At 34.3% G+C, this 18134-nt stretch overlaps 1 protein-coding gene across 1 annotated transcript; it reads left to right on the top strand.

The window, feature by feature from the left end:
* Window positions 1-468: 468 nt before the first annotated feature.
* Window positions 469-17860, top strand: tgfbr2l (transforming growth factor beta receptor-like). The gene is made up of 7 exons (XM_051118849.1): window positions 469-649; window positions 5764-5914; window positions 8352-8554; window positions 9804-10636; window positions 12878-13019; window positions 13096-13223; window positions 14734-17860. The coding sequence occupies exons 1-7, from the start codon at window positions 592-594 to the stop codon at window positions 15010-15012; spliced, it is 1794 nt and encodes a 597-aa protein (XP_050974806.1). The 5' UTR covers window positions 469-591; the 3' UTR covers window positions 15013-17860.
* The last annotated feature ends 274 nt before the right edge of the window (window positions 17861-18134 follow it).

The raw sequence follows: 18134 nt of genomic DNA, 5'->3' as shown, positions 1-18134 counted from the left end.
GCACGTTACCCCAACACTGGTTATTAGAATAATTTCTGCTGATTATTTCCCAACAGTTCAAGCATAGTTCAAGCATTTCCTAACTATTTAAAAGTTTCAACACATACTGAAATTATATTTGAATATATTTAGCCTACATTAGAGGAGTTGTAGCGTCAGAGCAAAAGTGCTTAATCTGTCACTTTTTTAATATTTGTCCTCTGTTTAAATTAGGCCTGTTATTATTGTTGTTGTTATTGTTATTTTTATTATTATAAGAAAGAAAGAAAAGGGGAAAAAAGAACACAGACCAAAATTGCTGATAGATTGCTCGAAGATTTCTACTATTCACTATAAACTGGACTGTAGTTCATTGTTCCCTCTGTATACATTGTGAATCGTGCATTGATAAATGTGAGTTCCTGGGCGGATCCGCTCTCACTCACATCTGGATTAAAAACATCTGGATCCGCCTACACGGAACTCAGTCACACACACATAACAGTCCTGAACTCTCTCACAGATGAGCTTATCTGCGTCTTTGACACGAGCAGATAAAGAAAATAACGGCATCGTTTCAACGCGTTTGGGATCTTCGGACTGTGAGATATAATGGGGCGCGGAGGCTGCAGTTTGTTGGCTCTAACATCTGTTCTTCTGTGTTTCTGTCGTGAGTAGATCTTCACTTCTCTCGATGCTTTCATTGTCTGGAGGCTCCACGCATCCGAGCTTTGTCTTTTTTGTCTTTTGAGTTTGTGTGTGAAACTTTTTTGACATCTAATATAATTAAACGCGACAGAAACCGATTATTCTCCACTCTGGAACAGATATGGATTACCATAAAATGGGTTCAACATCTTGGTTAAACAGTTTAAAATAAGATGCTTGTGTTGACAATTATAATGACTTCCATGGCATCGCATGAAAATAGTACTTTTGGCTTTCTGAGATACTGCAAATACAGTAAATCGCCGTATATTAAAGTTCAAGTGTGTTTGATTTACTAATACAGTTTTACAGTTTGATTGAATAGCGTGAGTTAAAGCATCATCCACAAATGTGATCCTGAACCACAAAATCAGTCATAAGGGTTATTTTTTTTTTTAAAAGTTGGGATTTCTACATCTGCTGGAGCTTTCCATTGATGTATGGTTTGTTAGAATAGGACAATATTTGGCAGAAATACAACTATTTGAAAATCTGGAATCTGAGGGTGCAAAAAAAATCTAAATATTGAGAAAATTGCCTTTAAATTTGTCCAGTGAAGTTCTTAGCAATGCATATTATTATTTATCGTAGGAAATGTACAAAATATCATATGGAACATGATATTTACTTAATATCCTAATAATTTTGACCCATACAATGTATTGTTGGCTATTGCTACAAATATACCCATGCTACTTACAACTGGTTCTGTGGTACAGGGTCATAAATTTTGATTTTGCACACATTTGTTTTTATAAGGGTTCAACTGATGCATTAGTAACATAAGAAGTAAAATAAAAGGTTAAATGTTTATTATCTTTAAGCAGAAAAAGATATAATTTGCACAAAGTGTAAGTAATTTTTAAAATACAAGGAAACTTTCCATTCTACAAAAGTTCTTTACAATAAAAAAATCTCTTTAGAATTTTAAAATGTTTAAAACGTCACATGAATAGAAAATGTTCTTTTATAGAACTGTTTACTGAAAGGTTCTTTGGGGAACACAGAATGATTCTTTTGCGTCAGTATTTAGGGAAATAAACACTTTTGGAACCTTTATTTTAACAATGTAGACTTCTGGAATACATATTAATATTAAATATTAATACCCTATTAGTACTTGTTATGATTCCTACTAAAATGAAAATATGAAATAATGGTCATATCTGTATAGTAAAAATATTTTAAAAAGTTGAAACATAATACCTAAGGTTACAAAATCAAAGAGAAGTCTAAAATACAAAATGCTATATGTTCATCATATTTCCTGTGATGTTAAAAAAAAAGGCCATCTAAGAATCACAGTACAGTATAAACAGCAGTTTGAGATCAGTGAAAACCTTTTCAGAACAGCACTTAAAAGTAAGATGGAAAACTGTACTAAATTAGATCCACTTACATGACTGTTGTGTGATACTGTACAGCAAAAAACTTTTTTAATCAAAAACAGAATCCCAATGGGCATAAAAGATGCCACACACTGTGACCGCATGAAAACAACACAATGCTAGGAAAGTTCCAACAAGGAAACCAAAACTTAAGAATCCAAATGATCTTTGCACAGCAGGGGCCTCCTTAAACGGTTTGGGTGTGTATAGAGTAGCTCCACTTACAACAGCAATTATGAAATATTACCATGTGGGCGGAGAGAAGAGAACCATCACCTCTTAGTCTCACTTATCATTTCCCATCTGTTGCCTGAAACGTCTCTGAAAAATATAGAGAGGTCACTAGTGTCAGTGTGTGCGAATGTGACCACACAGAGACGCTGTACATAAAAATACGGAGACAACCATCTAGGATCCCTTGATGCATCTCTCTGCTTTGTCATCATGATTGTCCACAATGGCAATATTGTAATGACATAAACAGAGGGTGTGATGCTGACAGGGCCTTACCCAACCCCAGTGACCTCTCAGTGGACACAGACACTCCTTTTCTCCTTTGTTTGTCTGGAGTCCAAGAAGTTGTTCTTAGTGGGCATGGGTTTGCATGGTACTCGTGGAGGAGAGGCATCTTGTTTTCAATGATGATAAATGGTTGATTCTTATTATTTGGCGTGAGATAACAGAACATTTCACTGGCAATGAGGAGAGATTGCATCTCTTATCAGTGAATAATGGGGACAGGCCCTTCACCCTCCTTAACATCGAAACGGCACTCATGGAGTGTGTGTGAGCCACAGTCGACACTAAAAAAAAACAACTTCTGAAGACATCTGTTTGTCATGAATACGACAGTTATGCCAGTGCTGCATTCACTGTACTGTTATTCATTTAATATCAGGAAATGCTTTCAGGGATCAAGCTGAGTTTAAAAGGAATTGGAAAAACTTGGAAATCTGCCACCCAGTGGGATAGTTTGATTATTGCATACTGGGGCCCCCGAAAATGCTTTATGGCATGTAAAGGTATATGAAAGGAGACTCAATATATATATATATATATATATGTAGTCATTTTAGTGGATGTTTAAGCCAGTTATTTGAACATCTTGAACAGCAGACCTACTGTTTTGTCATTTAAAACACAAACTTATTTTTTGTTGTATTGCTATATATATATATATATATATATATATAAGAAAAAAGTAATAATATGCAATATTATTGCAGTTTAAAATAAGTTTTATATTTAAATATACTTTAAAATATAATTTATTTCTGTGATGCAAAGCTGAATTTTCATCAGTGTCACATGACCCTTCAGAAATCATTGTAATATGCTGATTTATTATCAATGCTGGAATTAGTTGTGCTGCTTAATATTTTTCAGGACCCTTGAATAAATAAAAAGTTAAAAAGAAAAGTATTTATTCAAAATAAAACATTTTTCTAACAATATAAGTCTTTACTATCACTTTTGATCTATTTAACATATCCTTAATGAATAAAAGTATTATTTTCTTTCAAATAAATAAAGAAAGAAAAATGAACTGACTTCAAAATTTGAACGGTAGTGTATATTGTTAGAAAGGATTTCTATTTTGAATAAATGCTGTTCTTTTTAATATTTTATTCATCAAAGAATCCTGAAAAAAGTATCACAGGTTCCAAAATGAAGCAGCACAACTGTTTCCAACATTGATAATAAATCAGCATATTAGAATGATTTCTGAAGGATCATGCGACACTGAAGACTGGTGTAATGATGCTGAAAATTCAGCTTTGCATTGCAGAAATAAATTCTTTTATAAAAAATATTTAAATAGAAAACCACTATTTTAAATTGCAATAATATTTCACATTATTACTGTTTTTTCTGTATTTTTAATCAATAAACGCAGCCTTGTTGAGCAGAAAAGTTTTCTTTAAAAAATATTAAAAATTGTATGGATCACAAACTTATATATATGTGATTATATATGACCCTAGACCACAAAACCTGTCATAAGGGTCAATTTTTTGAAAGCTCTCTACAGGACAATATTTGGCAGAGATACAACTTTTTGAAAATCTGAAATCTGAGGGTGCAAAAAATAAAAAATAAATAAAAATATTGAGAAAATCGCCTTTAAAGTTGTCCAAATGAAGTTCTTAGCAATGCATATTACTAATCAAAAATTATTTTTGATATATTTACGGTAGGAAATTTACAAAATATCTTCATGGAACATGATATTTACTTAATTTCCTAATGATTTTTGGCATAAAAGAAAAATTGATTTTTACCTATACAATGTATTGTTGGGTATTGCTACAAATATACGCGTGCTACTTAAGACTGGTTTTGGGGTCCAGGGTCACATATATGTATATGTAGCTGTATGCATATGTATACACTACTATTTAGTGTTTTAAAAACACCCCTGAAGGTAGTACTTGAAAAAATCCCAAATATAAAAAAATTGCCTGGCATAAGATTTTTATAATCATACTTATGAATCACAAATAGAGAACAAGAGGGGAAACTTGCTTGAGTGCAAACCAAATAATTGCAGGCCAGCATCTCTTGTAAGCACACAGCTATTGGTTTTCCCATAAGCACTGAGGGGTTGTGCTTCAAACTTGGCCAGTATGAGCACTCCTGGCTTCAATTTATTTCTGGAGCGGTTGCTGCAGAGTTTAATTACTTTAAAGTTTATAGAACGGGGGCTTTTGTGCTTAGCCTGAAGTTTTTTTCTTCTTCTTCTTCAGTTTTTCTCTCTTTCTCTGTTGTCTCTTTCTCCCCTCATGTCCCTCCCTCTCTCTCTCTCTCTCTCTCTCTCTCTGTTGTATATTTTGATGGTTGGCATCAGCGGACATCTGGAAGTCTGTGTCAAATATCGTTGCTCTTTCCTTTAATACTGTTTACTGTAAGGGCGCTGCACTCCTTCAGCAAAATGGCTCCCACCCCTCATCTGCTTTTAATAAACAATTAATATTGTCATGATGTGGTAGTATCAGGACAGAGGAGACAGTGTGCGTGGGAAGGAATTCAGGCTTATCCCACTTAACCACAGGAACTCCTGACACTCTCATGAATACACATGCTTTCAGTGATGTGTGCACCAAACCAAATACACCCCAGCACACAAATACACACACCAGGCCATATACGACATTCATCCAAATCCAATTAGAGATTTATGAACTCCAGATGGGTCACGTAGCTCAAAGATTTGCTCCTAAATACTGTCTTGATTGCAGCTGTCTATACAGCTTCCATTCTTATAACTTTGTATTGCAATCAGTTTCATCATTAAACCATTTTGACTGCTTTTACTGCACTCTTTAGTTATTTGTGCTTTTAAGCAACAAATTTTTTTCCCTTAAGAGTCCCAAGGCCATCACAGACATATTTCTGTTTGAGTTTGAGCCTAATTTATTATTTTTATTATCTTTTTAAATTATGGTCATATATCTTACTTGCAGTTACTATGCACTTTCATAGCCTTTATTATTATATTAAGTATATTAAATGAGAGACTGCAATGAATGATATTTGTATTCTTTAAAAAAAAAAACATTCTTCTGTGTTATTTGTCAACTACACACAATCTTTAATTACAGTTAAGAAAATTTGACAGATCGACCTAAATGCCTAGTATTTTTGTACTGTATAAATTATGAAATCTTATTGTCTGTCTTTATTGCAGTGTTGCGGGCACAGAGTTTCACCCTTATAAAGACCAACCTCTGTAAATGGTGTGACCACTCAAGTCCTGTATGTGAAGACAATGTCTGCATGAGCAACTGCAGTCTGACCTCTTACTGTACTTTGGCTGAAGAAGTGTGTGTTGCAATATGGTAAGTCAATGGCTAAATTTGAAGTTAAAAATTGATCTTGATAGTATGAACTCTGTTCTCTGGTTGAATACACAAATATTCCCTGTTCTCACATACTTAGCATAAAATATTTGCAGAATTTCTGATCATTTCAATAATAGTCTTTTAGAGGCAGCGTAAATGCCTAATATAGTATTAAAAACAATAAAAGATGTGGTAACAACATATGTCATTCATGTACAGTATTCATTTATACTGTATATAGTACTATACTGACCAAATGTATAATGTGTCATATGAACACTCAGTAACTGCACTGATTTAATTAGTTGTAAGTTAGTTAGTAGTTAATTAATTGTAAGCTGCATGTGTTTGATTCACTAAAAAGGACCGGTCCATTAGAGTCATTTATTTTAATCAGTAGTTGGAGTTCACTGGTTGTGCTAGAGTTTTTGATTCATTAGAAAGAATCTTAGTCTGTATTTGTTTGATTCACTAAAAAGAACCAGTACATTAGAGTCATTTATTTTGTTGAGTACAGTCAGACTTCACAGGTTGTGTTAGATGTTTTTGATTCATTAGAAAGAATCTCAGTATGTATTTATTTATTTGATTCACTAAAAGAACCAACTCATTAGAGTCCTTTATTTTGTTTTTTAGTCAAACTTTGCTGGTTGTGCTAGAGCTTTTGATTCATTAGAAAGAATCTCATTCTGTATTCGTTTGATTCACTAAAAAGAACCAGCACATTAGAGTAATTTATTTTGTTCAGTATAGTCAGACTTCACAGGTTGTGTTAGATGTTTTTGATTCATTAGAAAGAATCTCATTCTGTATTTCTTTGATTCACTAAAAAGAACCAGTATATTAGAGTCATTTATTTTGTTTTTTTAGTCAGACTTCGCTGGTTGTGCTAGAGTTTTTGATTCATTAGAAAGAATCTCAGTCTGTATTTGTTTGATTCACTAAAAAGAACCAGCACATTAGAGTCATTTATTTTGTTCAGTACAGTCAGACTTCACAGGTTGTGTTAGATGTTTTTGATTCATTAGAAAGAATCTCAGTCTGTATTTGTTTGATTCACTAAAAGAACCAACTCATTAGAGTCCTTTATTTTGTTTTTTAGTCAAACTTCGCTGGTTGTGCTAGAGCTTTTTATTCATTAGAAAGAATCTCCACTTCATCACTAAAATGAACCAGGAACCAGCTCTTTAGAGTCCTTTATTTTGTTTGGTAGTCAGACTTCACTCGCTGTGCTGGATGTTTTTATTTCATTAGAAAGAATCTCATTCTGTATTTATTTGATTCACTAAAAAGAATTACCTCATTAGACTCATTTATTTTGTTCATTAGTCAGACTTCAGTGGTTGTGCTAGATGTTTCTGATTCATTAGAAAGAATATCAGTCTGTATTTGTTTAATTCATTAAAAAGAACCAACTCATTAGAGTCATTTATTTTGTTCGATAACAAGACTTCACAGGTTGTGCTAAAGTTTTTGATTCATTAAAAAGAATCTCAATCTGTATTTGCTTGATTCACTAAAAGAACCAACTCATTAGAATCATTTATTTTGTTCAGTAGCCAGACTTCACTGGTTGTGCTAGATGTTTTTGATTCATTAGAAAGAATCTCAGTCCATATTTATATGATTCACTAAAAAGATCCAGCTCATTAGAGTCATTTATTTTGTTTGGCAGTCAGACTTCACTGGTTGTGTTAGATTTTTTTGATTCATTAGAAAGAATATCAGTCTGTATTTGTTTGATTCACAAAAAGAACTGACTCATTAGAGTCATTTTTTCAGGAATCAGACTTAACTGGTTGCACTAGATGTTTTGATTCCCCGTAAAGAACAAAACTGAACTGACATGCTTTCCGTTTTGCGCTGCACAACTGAATAAATAGCACAGGAAACTCTCTCAAGAATATTTCAGTATGGTGTTCATTAACGTAAGAATCCACATGTGAGTACCATTATCTTGATGAAATATTTTGCCACTGAAATGGCAATACATTTCAATACTGTCTCACTGAATAAGGACTTAGCTGCCTTACAGCGGTTGGGATCTGTGGTGTAATATGGGTTGCTTTTCAAAAGATTTCCTTGTAAGCCAGTTCCATCCTGCTCAGTCTATGAACAGCTTCTCAGGGAAGCCAATCGAAGTGAACTTTGAGTGACTGCAGTAGAAGCAAGCTGTGTCTGAGGGGTCAAACAAAGACTCCCCTAATTCAGGATAAACAGCAAACACATTTATAACCCTCAGGAAAGTTTAGACTCTGGCACAAAGAACAAAGTACACCTCTGAGCAGGGATTCCCTGGTTACATTTTATTCTAGATTTCATCAGAGAAACATAAGCCAACTTTTTTTCCCCCTTGAGCCTGTGTTTATCTTTCTGAAGATTCAGGTCACTTTTTTAACAACTGAAGGGCTTTTTCTGGCATTTTTTCTTATAGGAAAAAGGACAATGTGAGTGTGAGTGTGCGGACGCTGTGTTATAACCCTCAGGATATGCTGGAGAATATAATGCTGGCAAACTACTCTTCCAAAGAGTGTTTGATGACACCTCAACCCTCTGAAGATGGCCTGCTCTTCATCTGCGGGTGTATTGGAGACCATGAGTGCAATGATAGACTCATCTTCGACAAAGGAGCCAACGGTGTGTTCATTTGAATGTTTCAACACTGCTAATATTTCTGTTTTTCAAAACATTGCTTTGGAATTCAAAACCATTGCTGTGTTCTAAAAACTTGTGAGCTTCCTAGTTTATGTAGGCAGTATTTTAAGTTGTTAAAGGTGAATTATTATGATTATGCCAACCTGATCTCATGATGAAAACGTACCTGTGGGAACTTTTTCGCAAGTCGCGAAATACGTACCGTCAGGTACGTTTTGTGACAAATTCGATGTGAAATGTTCACTGAGTGGGGCGAAAAGAGTGGGTTTTTTCCCCCCGGACAGATGAACGTACATATGGTACGTTTTATGTGACGTTGGCTTTGTACGTGTATCCACAGTTCTGACATGAAATGTCCGTTGAGTGGTGCTATAACTCTAATGCTCCGTGACGTTTTAAAATAACAAACCATCTGCGCCACACCTACGTATGAATAAAAGTGAATGTGATGTAAAAACACAATTGCAAGCATGCTGTTTTAGCTTGTTTTTCGATTTCCCATCTTTCAGCTCTTTCATCGGGAGTCATGTTTTTAACAGGATTCGTACCCAAGGATTCCACATCCTAAGTCTGTTCTGTGCTGACTGAGCTACCGTGTGAAAGTGTGTTACATCCGGAAAGCAAAACATACATAGCGTTAATCATAACTGTGTATGAAAACGATTACAAGTGCTTGTGGTTTTACCACTTCTAGTGTTCATTTCTATTGGATACTGCAGTGATCTGTACTTATTGGTACATATTTCACGTCTCGCGAAAAAGTTTCCACTGGTATGTTTTCGTCATGAGAACAGGTAGGATTACGCTGCCTTGTAAATACTTTATAATATGTAAAATAGATATGTAAAATAGATTTATAGCGCCACTCAATGGACATTTCAAGTCAGAACTGCGGTGACACATACAAAATCAACACATAAAGCGTACCATATAAGTTAATCTGTTCCGGGAAAAAAACAAACACTCTTTTAGCACCACTCAGTGGACATTTCACATCGAATATGTCACGAAACGTACATGACGGTACATATTTCGCATCTTGCCAAAAAAGTTCACACAGTTATGTTTGCATCTTGAGATCAGGTAGAATTATGCTGCCTTTTAAAATACTTTATTTTGACTAAATTCTATGCTCCCTTAGAAAGCATCTGCCTTTATAGCAAGGCACTTCTCTGAGGTCTGGAACCGAGTCCATGTGTGCTAATATAATCAATTCCCTCTTGTTTCCCAGGATTCTCAAAGCTGAAGTCCAAAGACGTCATTCCAGTAGTAGTCATAAGCCTGGTTCCACCCCTGCTGATAGCTGTCATTGCTACCATGGCTTTTTACCTGTACCGCACACGTCAGCCTGGCAAGAAACCCAAAGACTGGGGGCCACGACGGACCCACTACCAGTCTCTAGATCCAGCTGAGGGCCAAGTAAATGGCAGCGATTACCGCGGCAAGCTGCCGTCCCTCAGCGATGACGTCAATTCGGAAATCTCATCGACTTGTGCCAATAACCTAAACCACAACACAGAGCAGCTGCCCATCCAGCTGGAGGCGCTGGTGGGTAAGGGACGCTTCGCAGAGGTATGGCGTGCAAGGCTCAGTCACAATGAGGGTGGGCAGTACGAAACTGTGGCTGTGAAGATCTTCCCGGCGGTGGAGTATTCCTCATGGTGTAACGAAAGAGCAATATTCTCTGATGCCAATTTAAAACATGAGAATATAGTGCAGTTCCTGACTGCTGAGGAGAGGGGCGGTACTGCTGCTTCCCCCCAGAGGCAATATTGGCTCATTATGGCTTATTATAACATGGGAAACCTTCAGGAATTTCTGGCTGGTCATATCCTTACATGGACCGAGCTGTGTTCACTGGCAGGCTCTGTGGCGAGAGGCCTGGCGCACCTGCACAGCGACACGACGCCCTGCGGCATACCAAAAGTGCCCATCGCACATAGAGATCTGAAGAGCAGCAACATTGTGTTGAAGAACCACAGTGAGTGTGCGCTCTGCGATTTCGGACTGGCTCTGCGACTCGACCTCTCGCTCACCGTAGATGACTTTGCTAACAGTGGACAGGTAAGAAAGGAAGGGCAAAAAATTGACTGTTTTGGTGGGGGGTAATTGAGATTGAATGGGGGAAAGTCACGAGAGACGAGGCAACGCCTCCATTGCGATATGATTGGATCATGTGATAAATTGTGTTTGTGTGAGTTCAGCATCCGCGAATTAGTCTGAATGAACAATATAATGGCATTAATGGGAAGACTAATTTAAAAAAAGTAAGTAAACAACTCACACACTTAGATACAGTTGAGGTCAAAAGTTTACATACACCCAAAATAAGATGGATCATACAAAAAGTATGTTATTTTTTATTTAGTACTGACATGAATAAGATATTTCACATACAATACATTTACATGTAGTCAACAAGAGATCCACAGTTGTTTATTTTTTATTTGTTTAGTGAAAGTTGTTGAGTCTCTTGTTTGTCCTAATCAGTTAAACTGCCCATTGTTCTTCAAAAAAATCCTTCAGGTCACATAAATTCTTTGGTTTTTCAGCATTTTTGTGTATTTGAACTCTTTCCAACAATGACTGTATGATTTTTAGATCCATCTTTTCACACTTAGGACAACTGAGGGACTCATATGCAACTATTACAGAAGGTTCAAACGTTCACTGATGCTCCAGAAGGAAAAACAATGCATTAAGAGCTGGGGGGTGAAAACTTTTGGAATTTGAAGATCAGGGTCAATTTAACTTATTTTGTCTTCTGGGAAACATGTAAGTATCTTCTGTAGCTATGAAAATATTATATTTAGGCAAAATAAGAAAAATGTACACATCTTCATTCTGTTCAAAAGTTTTCACCCCCAGCTCTTAATGCATTGTTTTTCTTTCTGAGGCATCAGTGAGCGTTTGAACCTTCTGTAATAGTTGCATATGAGTCCCTCAGTTGACCTCAGTGTGAAAAGATGGATCTCAAAATCATACAGTTATTGTTAAATGCTGAAAAAACAAATTTGTGGAACCTGACCCTGGTGAAAAAAACAGCATATGCTGGTAGGTATGTTTTGATGCTGGGATGCTGGTTAGGTAGGTTTTGATGCTGGTTTAAGCTGGTCCTTTGCTGGTTTACGCTGGTCCTTGACCAGCAACATGACCAGCAAAAACCAGCAAAGGACCAGTTTAAACCAGCTAAGGACCAACATAAACCAGCAAAGGACCAGCTTAAACCAGCATCAAAATATACCTACCAGCATATGCTGTTTTTTTCACCAGGGGAAGGATTTTTCTGAAGAATAGCGGGCTGTTTAACAGTTCAGGACAAACAAGGGACTCATGAACAACTATCACTAAACAAAAAAACACAACTGTGGATTACTCAGGTAACAACAACGTATTAAGAATCAAGTGCATGTAAACTTTTTAACGGGGTCATTTTTATAAATCCAGCTATTATTTTCTCTTGTGGACTATATGTGAATGTCTTTTATGTGAAATATCTTATTCAGGTCAGTACTAAATAAAAACTAACATGCATTTTGTATGATCCCTCTTATTTTGGTAAATTATTAACATTTTTCAGATTCTGCAAATAAACGTATGTCCTCAACTGTATAACCACTTTATGTCATGTCAAAATAGAACTTACAATGTCATGAAAACATGACCTGTGGGAGTTTTTAGTGCGTAATCAGCTGTGAAATTTTAATTAAATCTCTGTGTCTGTGACCAATATTTACAGAGCTTTGATGATTGATGATCTGAAAAATTCAAAACAAGTTCAAAGTTAACCATTAAATCGAATAGCTGAACATAAGTTAAGAAATAAAACATTGTTTAAATTGTTACTGACTTGAGTGACTTCTGAGTGACTATCTGCCATCTTGGATTTTTTTGGCCTATTTATAATGCTGTACGTAGGCAGCAACTATGTACAACATAAATAGTGCCTGGGAAACAGATTTCAATAGTGTCTAAAATTTGTCCAAAATGAGGAATGCTGGAAGACAGTGTAGTCGCCAAGAACGCCCGTATGATGCCTGCGTAGGCAGCTCTAAACGACTTCAAATGCTGCATTTGTTGTACACACAAAAAAACAACCATTCCATAACCAAATGATTTCTAAATGTATCATCTGAGTGGGCAGAACTGCTTTGGGCACAGTGATCATTTCTTTAAGCTTTTTTAAGTGTAACATAAAAGCTCTGAGAATGATTTATTAAGGTCACAGATACAATCACATGAAACCATTGGTAATTCAATTTAGTGAAGCTGTCTGATTTAAATCACATGGTCTGTGTCCTGTAGGTGGGGACAGCACGCTACATGGCCCCTGAAGTTCTGGAGTCCAGGGTGAATCTAGAAGACTTGGAGTCTTTTAAACAGATTGATATCTACTCCATGGCCCTGGTGCTATGGGAAATGGTCTCTAGGTGTGACGTCATAGGAGGCAAGTGAAGCTCACGATGAAGATATGCCTGAAAGACGCTGTAAGAATTTAAGTATATTTGTTTTCTTTTTAACAGAGGTAAAAAGTTACGAACCCCCATTTGGCTCCAAGGTGTGTGAGCAACCTTGTGTAGACAGCATGAGAGACCTGGTGTTAAGAGACAGAGGACGACCAGATATTCCAGTGAGCTGGACAACACATCCAGTGGGTACAATTATATTCATATAACACACAAAAAGTAAGGGTATACATCAAATTTATTTTGAAATTTTACATTTTAAATATGCACATCTATTTGTATATTTATAATAAAAGGCTTTTATTGAATATGTACACTTTAAAAAAACATTTTTTATTAATATTTGTCATTTTAATTTATTTGTAATAAAATTGAAAAAATAAATTAATTTCTTAAATGTTTAATATATATACACACAAATATCTTTTTTAATGTATATACCTTTTATATATATATATATATATATATATACACACACACACACACAGACACACATACCTGTAAATAAATTAATCTTTTAAGATTTTAATATATACCAAATAAAACATGTATATTATATACATTTATTAAGTATTATTTAATATATTCAATTATGTATTATATAATATAAATATATAAAATGTTATAAATGTATATCTTCTCAATAATTTTAATGTCTACTCGTGTACCCCTGTTTTTGTTCTATGAATGTTCAATATTACATATCTATATCTATCAGTCTGACTGTCTGTCTATCTAACCATCTATAAAAAATATATTAAATATTATGTGTTTTTGTTCTATGAATGTTATATCTTACATGATGAATATATATATATATATATATATATATATATATATATTCAATTATATTATATAAATTATATTGTAGAAATATTACGTTAAAAATATATATCTATATATAAATAAATATAAATATATATAAATATATAAATATATAATTTGAGATGTCAATATATACCCATTATATTATATTGCAAAAATATATATTAATTATTATTAAATTATATATTCAATTATGTTATTTTATATAAATACATTAATTACGTTAACAATATATATCTTCTCAATAGATTTTATGTATACTCATGTTTGTATTTTATGAATGTTCAATAATTTATATTTATATATATATATATATGGTCAGAATAATGACTACATTCACCTTAAATTTATATATTAAAATTTACAACTATATTTTCATTCATTTTCAGATTTGCATTCATATATGTTTTTTATCTGTATATACTTATATGCATATATTACAATTTTTATGTATATATTCAAAATTATACGTACATATTCACAGTTTACTCATATATTCACACTTAAAACTATATATTCAAATTTACCTCTATATACTCATGATTTACATTTTTATATTACAATTTGTATCTAGATATTAAGACTTATAACTATATATTTGGATCTACATTTATACAGTCAGATTTATAACTATATATTCTGATTTCTAATAATATATTCATATATATTATTTAGTATTTACTATTAAATATTTCAGATTTTATAGAATTATTTCCTGTTTGGCGCTTCATATGCATTCACGTGTGTGTGTATATATATATATAATATATATTTTATATATATATATACCACTATTATATTACCAAGCTTATTAGAAGGTGTTAATGACATTTCTGTTTATAATTTCAAATTTTGTGCCTGGTCTTTTAGGGCATGCAGCTCTTGTGTGCGACTATAACAGAATGCTGGGATCATGACCCGGAGGCTCGTCTGACGGCGCACTGCGTGGTGGAGCGCTTTAATACTCTGGCACAGGAAGAGCTGGAGAACTCCATCTGCACCCACGCACCCACATTGCCATCTACAGAGGACCAAAGCCCATCCCTTCCCTCCCTTCCTCCCTGCACGGACCACAGCACTGGCATCCGTTCGCATGTTACATCTGACACGCAGATCTCCGTTTCATCCAGGCAAGCGAGTCAAATGTGACCTGCCTGGAAAAATCAGACTACTTCTTGTAATCCATATTGATTCATTATGTGGAGCTGGTCTCCGTTTTTCCTTAAACGCTAATCTAAAGCGACGGACAAAAGAGGGTTTCTGTTCTAACATATCCTCGTTTACTTGTATAATGTTGTAAAGGATGTAGTCAAGGATGAAGGCTGCTTTGTGGCATAAAGAAAAAACAAAAAAAACAGCTATCGCAGGTGGAGAGAATTTAAGGGTACGTGGCAGAAAGCTGTAAAGAGCCCCGTTATTACTAACATGTTTTCCCAAAAATGTTTGCCACACATCATTTTCTGATTTACAATTTTCCATTGCCCTTTCTGACTCACTCACTCATGGAATCCACGTGATCTTCCCATAAACTCAGTTTTGGGGGACTTCAGTTTGATTAACCACAGACCCGAAGCTGAAATTACATCTCAAAAGACGATATAACTGCTGTTTTTAGACATAAAAAAGACCAGTTTCATTGCATTGCTCTCACAGGGCTGTAATCCTTTTAACTAATTTTAGAATAACTTCAAAATGTGATTTGAGCCTGACGTTCCTCTTGCTCCGGACGAGTTGCTTTGCACTGACCCTTTTTTAACCACTGACCTGATTACTTTAATTAAACGACAGCTACATGAAGGCTTTTTATCTGGTATTATCAATGTCCTGCTTCAGAAGCTAAGGAAAATCCTGTTCATTCTGGATTTATTGATTATAATCAATTAGCTTATCTTAATTCAAAGAAAAAAATCTTTTTTTAAAAGACGTCAATGAGCTCGGGTCTCAGGCAAAGAGAAAAGCATGACACTGACTTGTCTAGTTTCTAAAGAGTCTGCATTTATTCTCCAAACTTTTTTTATTTTAAGCAATCTGAGGTTTACCCAAATTCTACAGAGCTACTTTGAGGGACAGGGAAAATTCATACCAGATTGCACACTGGAAAAAGAACTGATGGAGATAAATACTTTCTGTGCAAATGTCAATATGAACATATGGCAACCTGTTATGCTTTTTCCATTACTGGAGATGAAGCAAACAAAGATGTCGTTTTGCCCATTCTTGGTGTGAACTGGCTTCACAGATATACAGTAATCACTATATAAAAATGTATATGCAAAATGTGTCCATTTACTTTTTTAAAGAACATTTTTAAAGGGGTCATCGAGTGCCTATTTTCCACAAGTTGATATGATTCTTTTGGGTCCTAATGAAAAGTCTATAACATGCTTTGGTTAAAATTTCTCAACGGTAGTGTAAATAACACCTTTTTTACCTTGCCAAAATCTGCTCTGGTCGAGGTTGCTTTAAATGTTAATGAGCTCTGCTCGCCCCGCCCCTCTCTTCTCTCTGTGGAGTGACAAGCCTGTTTACTTTAGCTGCGTTCTGCCGCTAAACTTGCTAACTAACACGTTATTTGGAAAGGCGATCGCAAAGATTCATAAAAAAAACCTTATACTCACTTCCGCTGTAAGTGAAGCTGGATCATGAATGATTTGCGTGATCTGTCGGTGTGACGCCGCATCTGAGAATGGCTCCATTTGAAAAAGGGGATATTATTTTTACAGATTAATTAAAAACCACTGCATGGATTTTTATCATTATAGGGTAGATTTGTACATACACTGCCAACACACATTAATGTTCAAACAACATGTAAAAGTAAACTTAGCATCCGATGACCCTTTTAAAATAGAATTTATTCCAGTCATGGCAAAGTTGGATTTTCAGCACCAAATACTGGAGTCTTCAGTGTCACATGATCCTTCAGAAATCATTCTAATATCCTAAATTCGGTCCTAAAGAAGCAATTTTTATTAATGTCAGTGTTGAAGTATATGCTGCTTATTATTACTTTCTATTTTAAGGACTCTTTAATGAATAGAAATAAGAGAATTTTGTAATAGTTTTTTGATAACAAAGTAGTCTTTACTGTCACTTTTGATCAATTTAATGTTTCCTTGCTGAATAAAAGTATAAAGTAATTTCTTATTAAAAGCCCACCCTGACCCTAAACATTTGAATGGTAGTATATAAAGAATACTGTATATTAAAGGTGCAGTATGGTTTTGCCATTTCTAATCACTGATTTGTATGGGAACCTGTGCCTGCCTCAGAATAAAATACAAAACATTGTAAAGAAAAAATACAAAAATTCTGAAATATTTATTATTTAAAATAACTGATTTCTATTTAAATATATTTCAAAATCGAATTTATTCCTGTGATTTCAAAGCTGAATTTTTAGCATCATTACTCCAGTCACATGATCCTTCAGAAATCATTCTAATATTCTGGTTTGCTGCCCAAAAACATTTATTATTATTATTATTATTATTATGTTGAAAACAGCTGAGTAGAATTTTTTCAGGTTTCTTTGAAGAATAGGAAGTTCAGAAGAACATATTTTTTTTCCTGAACAATTAAATAAGCAAATAAATTATATTGATTCCAAGTTTTTAAATGGTATAGTGTATAATGTTACAAACACTTTTTACTTCATATCAATGCTGATCTGGAAAAAAAAAGAAAAAAATACTAATAATAATAAAAAATGTTTCTTGAACAGCAAATCAGCATATTAGAATGACATCTGAAGGATCATGTAACACTGAAGACTGAGAGTAATGATGCTGAAAACTTAGCTTTGAAATCATAGGAATAAATTACATTTTAGAATAGAAAGCACTTAAATATTTCACAATATTACTGTTTTTGCTGTATTTCGGATCAAGTAAATGCTTGCTTGGTGAGCAGAAGATAATTCTTTAGAAAACATTGAAAACTTTTGACTGGTAGTGTAAAGCCACATTACGTGACAAATAATTACAACAAATAAAGTCACAATTGTGAGAAATAAACTTGCAATTACCTTAATTTTGTACTTTAAGGCAAAAAAGGGTTTCCCTTAGTTTTGCCTTTCCTAAATTATTTTAAGTGGTCCTTCAATGTGGCAAATCAATGTTTATGAAGCACAAAACTTAATTAATATTAGATCATAAAGCTACATGCATAAATGCAAAATGTCATTTAGCATGTCACACTGCAGGACATTTCAAGTAGCCATGGAACTAATCTTAATTCCAGTTACTGTGAAATATTCGCATCTCTTCTTG

Source organism: Labeo rohita, chromosome 9 (assembly GCF_022985175.1).
Source record: "Labeo rohita strain BAU-BD-2019 chromosome 9, IGBB_LRoh.1.0, whole genome shotgun sequence".
NCBI classification, from domain to species: Eukaryota; Metazoa; Chordata; class Actinopteri; order Cypriniformes; family Cyprinidae; genus Labeo; species Labeo rohita.
The sequence above is the reverse complement of the archived record's forward strand: the minus strand, read 5'-3'. Positions and strand labels throughout refer to the sequence as shown.

Coding starts and splice junctions, on each gene's coding strand:
- tgfbr2l (XM_051118849.1), top strand. CDS start 592: ATGGGGCGCGGAGGCTGCAGTTTGTTGGCTCTAACATCTGTTCTTCTG. Junction 650..5,763: donor TGTTCTTCTGTGTTTCTGTC/GTGAGTAGATCT, acceptor TCTTTATTGCAG/TGTTGCGGGCACAGAGTTTC. Junction 5,915..8,351: donor GAAGTGTGTGTTGCAATATG/GTAAGTCAATGG, acceptor TTTTTCTTATAG/GAAAAAGGACAATGTGAGTG.